At 43.0% G+C, this 10,062-nt stretch overlaps 1 protein-coding gene across 1 annotated transcript; it reads right to left on the bottom strand.

Moving 5' to 3' along the window:
- Positions 1-434: 434 nt before the first annotated feature.
- On the bottom strand, positions 435-4,418 carry LOC149210464 (uncharacterized). The gene is made up of 2 exons (XM_089398970.1): positions 3,137-4,418; positions 435-2,437 (listed from the first exon to the last, which is right to left on the bottom strand). Exons 1-2 carry the CDS (start codon positions 4,416-4,418, stop codon positions 435-437), a joined length of 3,285 nt encoding a protein of 1,094 aa, XP_089255096.1.
- Positions 4,419-10,062: the final 5,644 nt, after the last annotated feature.

The following is a 10,062-nucleotide window of genomic DNA, read 5'->3' as shown; positions in this document are numbered from 1 at the left end:
AATCTATTGAAGATCGAGGGAAAAATCTACTTAGAGCTCACTCATCAAGAGGTAAAATATGAAATGGTAAAAATGAAATTCCTTTTCTCATATTTATGGTCATTTTTATGATTATTTAATTATATTTTATTATTTTGACCTAAATTTTACCTAATTTTACCATGTATCGTATATTTTTTTATCTTTTGGTGATGTTTTTTTTCCACTGGAAAAATCCGTAATATTTCATTATAAATATGAAAAATTACATATGTAGATGCTTTGAAAGCATATGCCAACTGTTCTGTACCTTTTCTCAAAAATAGCAGTTCAATGCTATATATCTGTCTGTTATATTTACAAAAATTGTGCAAGATAGGTGCCATTTTTGGCAATCTGCAATCTATTGCATGATATATCATGATGTGCAGTCAAAAAACATAAAAACTGTTTTATTATATCACCCCTTGACCCGCAGTAGGATATGTCGGGTCTATATAAGGCCGGTGGTAGAACTTCTGCTCCTGCTGATCCAAAAATTCAGTGATTTCCCATAATCCATGCTCCATCACCGCGGCCTCCTTGGAAAGCTTGTCAGCAGTCTGGTTATGTTCTCTGTATATATGAGAGATGTGAAATAACTTAAAAGCTTCCTTTAGTATAAAAACTTCATCAAGCAGTACATTTAGGGTGTGTGAGTGACATGTGGTAACTCTATTGACCCAGTTAACGACAATCTGTGAATCGCCCAAAATGTTGATGTTGGTGCATTGGTGACTGAGTGCAAAATGTAGCAAATGACGAAGAGAAATGAGCTCAGAGTAATTGTTTGTGCCATCCCCCAATCCCACTTTGATGTGGTAGAAGTGCCTCGAGGATTTGTGGATAATGATGCCCGCTCCGCAGCCATGTTCGTTTGCAGCCCCATCGAAGAAGGCCCATGGCGAGCTCGTGTCGATGGTGGGAGGAGGGGTCGATCGTCGCTGTTTTAAGAGAGGAGGATTTGGTAATTCGTTAAAAGCTGTAATGATTCCAGCTTCAACGAGAGGCCACCTAGCCTCCCATCCATCAAAGATCATTCGGTTCCTGACCTTCCAAATAGTCCAGTTAACTATGATCGGAAGGTTTACAGCTTTCGAGCCACTGTGTTTGTTTCCCCAGTCGATCCAAGCGTCGATGAGGTCTGTACCAGACCAATCCCCAGAGAACTGAATATGGAGTTTGATGTTATGCCATAATTGAAGAACAATGGGGCATCTTAAGAATAAGTGTTCGGTGGTCTCTGAGTCTGTTTTGCATAGTACACATCGCGAGGGACCGGATACAGCTCTGCGCTTTAGGTGTTCATCAGTGGGAATGCGATTGCGTAGGACACACCAAGAGAATAATTTTGACCTGGGCGATGCATTTAGCTTCCAAATCTGGTGCCACCATCGATCAAGCACTTCCGGCTTCCTGTGGGAGATGATGACTTTATATCCTTCTCGAGGAGAGTATATCCCACTGTCAGCCAACTGCCAGATGAGTTCATCCGGCCCTTCCACAATTCTGATATGGGACTCTGAGAGGGCATCGCAGTATGCTTTCCAAGGTTCGTGCCATCTGATAGGGATGTCTAATTGGGTGCCCGATTTCCAAGCCTGATGTAATATGTCAGAGCCCTCAGTATCAGCGATCTGAGCAAGCACCCTAATGCCTCGGGAGTTTAGGAGGGCAATCAGGTCTGGAGGAAGCCTGTGTCTACCTCCACACCCGCTCCAAGGGTCCATACCTATGCGCGCTTTGTTTCCACTCTTGATACGCCATACGATATTGCTTCTGAGGAGGGGGAGGGAGTGAAGGAGGGCTTTCCATATGGAAGAGATGCCCGTTCTGTTCCAGCTTGGGAGTCTAGCCCAATCGATGATGTCAAGAGGCCAGATGTACTTATGGTATGTAATGTCAGTCCATAAACTGTGGGAAGTCAACAGCGCCCAACCCATCTTTGCAGCAAGTGCTTTTGCAAAAGATGCCAGATCCTTTAATCCCCATCCCCCCCATTTCTTGGGGAGAGCAATCTTGTTCCAGGAGATCCAAGCAAAGGTGCGCTTCTCTTCCTTTCCAGCCCACAAATATCTGTTGCATAGTCTCTGAATCTTAGAGAGGATGTTCCGGGGTATCCATGCTAGTGCCATCCAAAAAACAGGGGTCGCCTCCAGCACGGATTTGATCAGAGTTAATCTTCCTGCTCTGGAGAGATATCTGAAGTACCAACATGATATTTTCTTCTCAATCTTGGTGACAAGCCACACCCAGTCAGCTATCTTTTGGGCTATAGGCTTTAGCCAGTATCCAAGGTATTTAAGACCTCGATCCAGAGGTTGAGTGATAAAAGGGAAGGCCCGCATAGCTGATTGAGATTCAGCTGCAGAAGTACCAACCAGAGTGATGGAGGACTTCTCATGGTTTACCACCATCCCTGTGGCATGAGAAAAAAGATTTAGGATTCTGTTGAAGGATGAGGTATCCCTGATGCTTCCATCAAGGAGAATAAGGACATCATCCACGAACAGAAGGTGAGTTAGGAAACAAGCATCTGAGATCTTTAAGCCTCGAATGGTGCCATCCCTCCTTGCGGAAATGATGAGTCGACTGAGCGCTTCAGTTACCAATAGGAACAAGAGGGGGGAAAGGGGGCATCCCTGACGAAGTCCTCTTTCGGAGTGAAAGAAATGGGATGCAGCTCCGTTAATCAGAATACTATAAGTAGGTGAAGTGATGCAAGCCATAATCCAAGTGATAAGCTGATGAGGGAAGCCCAGGTGGATGAGAATCATTTTGATGTAGAGCCAGCTGACTCTATCAAACGCTTTTGAGAGGTCAATTTTGAGAAGAATGCTCTTGAGGTGCTTGGACCAAATAGAGTGAATGGCTTCCTGAGCAGAGCCAATGGCTTCATGAATCTGCCTATTTTCCAAGAAAGCGAACTGCTGAGGAGCGATGTGTTTGGATAGGATGGGTCTGATCCTATTGGCAATAATCTTGGATATGATCTTATAGAGAACATTGCAGAGCAAAATGGGACGAAAATCAGCGAAGGATGATGGAGAGTCTGACTTGGGAATGAGAGCAATGAAGGTGGTATTTATGGCATGATAGATCTGGCCAGAAGTTCTACTCTCCTCCACCACCTTTAAAATGTCTTCACCAATGATGTCATAAAAGGCCAGATAAAATTCAATGGTCCATCCATCAGGACCAGGGCTCTTTTCCTTCTGGAACCATTTTATGGTGTTCTCCAATTCAGTCATGGTGACCGGTGCATTGAGATCCTCCAAGTCTTCATTGTTAACGAACCTCGGGAAATGGGAAGCTACACGAATGATCTCAGCAAGGTTGGTTCCCTCAGGGCATTTGAAGATACCTTTGAAATAGGAGGTGCCAAGTCTGGAGAGTTTGTTGAAGGAGTCTGCCAGACCCCCATCAGGATAGGGTAGGTTCCAGATGGTATTTTCCACCCTCCTCCCATTTGCATAATTATGGAAGAATCTGGAGTTTTCATCCCCTGCCTTTAGCCAAGTGGCTCTACTCCTCAGCCTGATCGATTCCTCTCTGAACTTGAGAATGCTGTGCTTCTGCTTTTCTAGATCGACCAGCCTGTTTTTACTTTCCACAGAATTAAAGCCCAGGTTTTGTTCATCCAACAGAGCGTGTATGTCAGCTTCTATCGAGATGAGCAGTTCATCTTCCTTGGCCTTTTTCGTCTTAGCCCATTCGATCACAATATGTTTGAGTTCCGTCAGATTTTTGACAAAACCCCTAGCCAAAGAGGATTTTCTGTCAATAGGGTGAGCAACCCAAAAGTCCGTGACCAGTTTAGAGAATTCAGGGTCCTGCAACCAATGATGATTGAATTTGAAAGGAGCTTTTGGTTTAGGTTGGGGGCCCAAAATTTCCATCAGGATGGGAGAGTGATCCGAAATTCCCCCCGAACTCACCCACTGTTTATAGCGATGGAGATGACGAAGCAGCGGTCCCTTGATCAAAAAACGATCAAGTCTGCGAGCCAAAGCTGCTGGCCCGATCCTCCGGTTCCTCCAGGTGGGGAGAGGATGATTCATAGGGATATCAATGAGGTCGTGCTGTTCGAGCAGGTTCCTCATGAAGTCTGATATGGGATCTGCTTGAGCAGATGAGCCCCAAGATTCACTATATCCCAAGGAGAAATTTAGGTCGCCACCTATGATCAGGTTTTCCGCTTGCATCAAAGATCGATCAAGGAGGGTGCTCCAGAAACCTTCTCTCTGCTGACAGGGTCCATATATATTGATGATGCGCAGTTGCAGCCCAAGGTCTTTTGAAAAAATGTCAGCTCCCAAATATCCAGGCCCTCCCCAAGAAGAGTCCAATCTGATGGAATAGGGATTTAGTCCAATGGCCATACCACCCGAACGGCCCATAGCATCCAAACCTATGAACTGCCACCTAGGCGCAATCGATTTTAAGGCGAGAGATATGGATTCTGCAGAACCGAGAGTCTCTTGAAGGAGGATGATGTCAGGAGATTCGACCTGAAAAAGTCGTTTTAGGGCTAGCTTTTTGGGGGAGCTAGCTAAACCCCTGCAGTTGAAGGAAAGGCACTTCATGGGGGACCCCGCTGTGGGGGGATTGTAGCTCTAAGGGCCCCGACAATGGTGGATTGACGTCCCGAAGCAACTTCAGCCCCAGCACGCCTAATGGCTTTGTTCAGATTGGATTTTCGACCCCTGGCTGAGGTGTGACCAGGTTCAGGGGGAATAATGCATAACCCCGAGGTACCATCAGATACAGATTGAGAGGGACGGGGCCGAAGAGAATAATGGTGAGGGGGTTTTGATTCAGGATGAGACACATAAGGGCGAGATGGGGACAGGGAGTGATCAATGGTAAGGGAAGGAGGGATAGAGGTAGTAGTAGGAGGGGGCGGCGGAATTGAGCATTGTGCCTTAGATACTGAGATAGAGTTAAAGCAATCAGATGTAAGGGAAAGAGAAAGAGTTGAATGAGGAAGATCAGTACCCGATTTCTGAATTGCTGCAGCTGCTGCTCTTGTCCTTGTCATGGGAGGAGTGAATGTGCCCTCAGCAGAAGACGGTGAATGATGAAGCCCTCCATGTGGATTCGATGAAACCTTCTGAGGCGGAGAGATCTGAGGCGCAGATCTTCGAGGAACAATAGGAGTAACTTTTGGAGGGTTGTCTCCACGATTATTGAGAGGGAAATCCTTATAGAGATGCCCTACCTGGTGGCACCGATTGCACCGAAATGGGACACCCTCATAGTCCAGTATCTGGATGCGCTTGTGCCTTCCCCATTGTAGAGTGATGTCCTCCTCCAACCCTTCCCTGGTGTCAAGATGTACCAGGATGCGAGCCATGGTTCTTCTCCGAGTGTCTACATAAGAGCGGTCATGATCCAAGTACCTCCCCAGAGCGTTTCCAATTTTGATGAAGGCCTCTTCATTCCAATATTGCCTAGGGAGTCCGGGTAGCCTTACCCACAGAGGTCCAGCAGCGATCTGCTCCCTTTCAGGATCGAATAACGGAGTCCATCGCTTCAAGAGTACTGGAGCGGTCTCTATGTGCCAATAGTGCTCAAGTACAATGTTCGTGTGATCTTCTTTCGCGAATTGGAGGGTGAACCATCCCCGTGGGAGAACCTCAACCTCAGGGAGCGTAGGGAGCAGAGAGCCCCAAATCTCCTTAACCCATCGAAGCAAGCGATCTGCCGAGAATGTGCGTCCTCGCACGTGACCAACTAGGACGGTGCATGCGAGCGCCATGGTTTCCTCGAAACTTGTCGAATTCCCAAAAGTGACAGTGGTGTCCTTTCTGATAGCCCTAACACATCTTGCCTTCTGCTTCTTTGTTCTCGGGGCGCAAGGGTGGTCTGAGAGGGGGTTTGAGGTGCCCGCCGAGCTAGGCCCCGGAGCACTTGTATTTACCATTGGAGTGCCGAAACATCCGGAGGGCTTTGGCCCAATAGACGCGGAGGGGGTAGCCGGGTACGGCTGCGGGGGCACATAAACCCTAGGATCCGAGAGCGAGGAAGGAATGACAATCGGAGCGGAAGGTATATCTTCAAGAGTCAGAGCCTCAGGGTATGAAGACGCGAGCAAGAAAGCGGTCCCGGGAGATAACGGCGGAGCCTCAAGACCCTGTTCTGTTGGGGTATTAGGCGTCAAGTAAACCCTAGCCTGTAGTTCCTGAGCAGTATCAGATGTCAAAACCGAAGATGAGAAAATGGGGTCGGTGAACACCGCCTGTCCAGATAGCGGATCCTCGGAATAATCCACGAGGTCAGTTAACGGAAAGTCCTCCATGTCGAAAGCTGCTACCGTCGCCGTCGCGCTGTCACCAGTTCTGAAAAACCCTATCTCCCGACAGAATCTACTGTTCTGTGGTCCTGCAGCCGATGCAAGTTGATTTCATCTGAAACCGTCGCGGTCTTCTGCGGAGTGCGGTTTCAGAGCCTCCATCTCCAAAAATTTCTCGATTTTCTTCATTCATCTTTTGGTGATGTTATGAGAAGGTTAACAACTATTTGAAGGGACTAATGACATTTTTTGAGGTAAAGCATATCATTTTGACAAAGGAGCATACTTTTATCATTTTTCGGGCTCTGTAAACTCACAAAAAACGAACCCCCTTGAGTCCTCTTTCAACACTTTTTAAACTCCCTAAGCATGAAAAGATTATCGAGCGCTTGTCTTTTCAAACTCGTTAAAGTAAATGAAAAGATATCTACTCAGTATAAGTTTAACCCTTTTCTAGAATGAGATAGACTATTTACGAAAAAGGAATACCTTGGTTGAACATGGCTAAGAGGTTCTCTTTAGTATCGTTTTTTTCCTTTTCAGACTCAATAGACTATTTACAAAAAGGAACCTTTGGAGTTTTCTTTTTCGCCTGTTTTCAAACTCTCTAAACGTGAAAAATATGTCGAGTTTCACCTTCAATAGACTCATAAAAACATCAAACAATGATGGACTCATCGAACATGACACGACCAAAACACTCCTTCTAAGTGTTTGTTAAAAATACTTAGAGGGATTCATCTGAAGGATGAAATTACAGTTCAAGTATATGTTATCCTCTTCAAGCTCATCAAAAATAAAGATGTAATGACCTAAAATGTTGGGTAAATTGGGAAAACATGCTACTCAACCTATTAATTACAGTGATTCGTCCTTGAACATGACACTCTTTCATTTCATCTCCATGACTGTTCGGTTGGGAAATCTACTTGTCTTTGTGGTTCATCCCACCATATTAAAAGCCTCCGTATTTGATTTTGGGTCAATGTTTCCAACTCCATTTAGTGTCACTGACATGTTCAAGAGAAGTCTTTTAGTTGATATATGATACAATACTCTTAAGCCTTCATTCATGTCTTTTGTTCCTAAACCAGTTCCACATCAACATCATTTTGTCTCAAGTACCAATTTTGTCTCAAGTACCAATTTTGTCTCATTGATGGGGGATACGTCAAGGCCCTCCTGTGACGGGCCGCTTCTTATCGACATAAGCTCATTATCCAGGAAGTTAACTTAGAAAATCCCTTTGGTACCTTAGAGCTCGCATACATCAATGGAAATTTTCCTCACTCTTAGCGACATGTTTTCATCATTGGCCTTCGACCGAAATATTTTATGTGGTAATTGACTTCAACTCATTCATTCACACCATATGGATTATACTATAGTACCTTGAGAACCATTAACATCATCGATGGTTTATCTCATGTTTGTTAATGGCTTACATCATTAGTTGGTAATCAGATGGTGTCTACCATGTTTGAATTTAGCTCATTTATTCACATGGTTAGACTCATACATTAGAAGATTGAGTGAATGAGATAGAAGACCTTGGATGGTTACAACTCGAAAAATTATACAACTGATAGTACACTGTCTCTGAACTCTAATCTCAACTGAGTCTTCCTCTAAACTAACATGTATGAGTTATTTATGAGTGAATCTTTAGTTAAATGGTGTGGCACTGAGGATGCACTGGTGCACTTCCCCACTACTAGACTCCTACTAGTTCCTCCAACAATTAGAACTAGTTTAACTGACTCTAACTCAGTTAGACTGAGTTATCTAATTACAAATCAAAATAACTCAACCTGGGCCCCTAAAATTTATGGATCACTCTACATGACTCTAGATAAAATTCCAACTCATATTTCCTAAGCTAACTAAGTCAACTTAACTTAGTTAACTATTACAAGTTGCTATGAGAAAAGAATTACAATTTTAATTCACAATTTAATTCAAGGACAAATTAAATTGGAATTTCTTGTTGTTATTTTTAACACTTCGTGGGATATTTTGCTACAAATTGTTTTCTCAATAAGTCCAAGAAGAAGTCCTCGGGAGGAGTGGCAAGTGAGGCTCTTGCCTCACAATTCGAATTGGAATTTACCCTCATTGCATGCATGGTGTCATCAATGATGGGTAGTGTATGGTACCTAGACAATGGAGCTTCTTTCCACATGACTGGTAACAAGGATCTCTTCAGTGACTTGGAGGAGAAGGATCTCTAGATGCATATCAAGATGGGTGATGACGAGAGGTATAGTGCTATTGGGTTGGGTACAGTTACCTTTCAGAGGGATTCGGGTGCTCCCCTCACTTTGCGAGATGTTATGTATGTTCCTGGTTTGAAGAAGAACTTGGTATCTATTTCCATGTTGGAGGATAGAGGCTATGATGTGATCTTTAGTAAGGGAAAGTTGTTCCTTCATCACATATCCATGGTACAGGTAAAGAGGATAGGGATTCAGGTGAAGAATCTTTACAATTTGCATGTAGAAGATTGTGTTGCATTAAGCACAAAAGCAGATAAAGTGTAGAGTTGAGACATCCATGAGTTGTGGCACAGACGGTTGGGTCACTTGCATCATGGTGCTTTGAAAATCATGCAACAAATTTTTATCGATCTTCCCAAAGGTACAATAGAGGAATTTTATACATGCAAAGGGTGTACTTTGGGAAAATTCACCGAATCTTCCTTTCACGACAATGACAGTCAAGGGAGTGTTAAAAATAGTACAATCTAACTCTCTGCTTCAAAAACCAGCTCAAGTCAACACTTAGGCAATTATGTTTCCTATCAAACCCCTACTTCCTTGCACAGTTCCTAAGAGAATCAACTCATATTTAATTGGGAAATCCTTCCTGCATAACCACGCAATCGAAACTTAGGTCCTCAACTAATTGCATGCACCATCTGTACAAATCAGAAAATTATACAACTGATAGTACACTGTCTCTGAACTCTAATCTCAATTGAGTCTTCCTCTGAACTGACATGCATGAGTTATTTATAAGTGAATATTCATTTAAATAGTGTGGCGCTGAGGATGCATTGGTGCACTTCCCCACTACTAGACTCCTACTAGTTCCTCCAGTAGTTAGAACTAGTTTAATTGACTATAACTCAGTTAGACTGAGTTATCTAATTACAACTCAAATTAACTCAACTTGGGCCCCTAAAATTTGGGGATCACTCTACATGACTCTAGATAGACTTCCAACTCAGATTTCCTAAACTAACTAAGTCATCTTAACTTAATTAACTATTACAAGTTGCTATGAGAAAATAATTACAATTTTAATTCACAATTTAATTCAAGGACAAATTAAATTGGAATTTCTTGTTGCTATTTTTAAATCATCTGGTTTATTCAATTACATCAATGACATAGAATTTTGAGGAAGGGTAATATACAATGAACATAAATAAATTACATTTATTAGTTAATATCAAATATTATTACTTAGAGTTGTGACCCTGAGCATGGATGTGTCTTGTAACCACTTTATCAGGAGTCTTCTTGACAACTTATTACTCACAACTATATCATTCATTTATATTATATATAAATTATATACTTTGGAAAATGATTTTATGGGCTCTTGTCTCTTTTTTATATGCCTTCTTCATTAATGAATCATTTGGTTTATTACACACAATGCAATGATCATAAACCATGTTACTTTAGTTATATCAATTAAAGTTATTTAGTTATTGGGGATCTTGTTCATTAACTAAAGTTATT

This window comes from Pinus tabuliformis, chromosome 1_2 (assembly GCF_031772625.1).
Source record: "Pinus tabuliformis cultivar Carrire ecotype Pingquan chromosome 1_2, CPIR1, whole genome shotgun sequence".
Lineage (NCBI taxonomy): Eukaryota > Viridiplantae > Streptophyta > Pinopsida > Pinales > Pinaceae > Pinus > Pinus tabuliformis.
The sequence above is the reverse complement of the archived record's forward strand: the minus strand, read 5'-3'. Positions and strand labels throughout refer to the sequence as shown.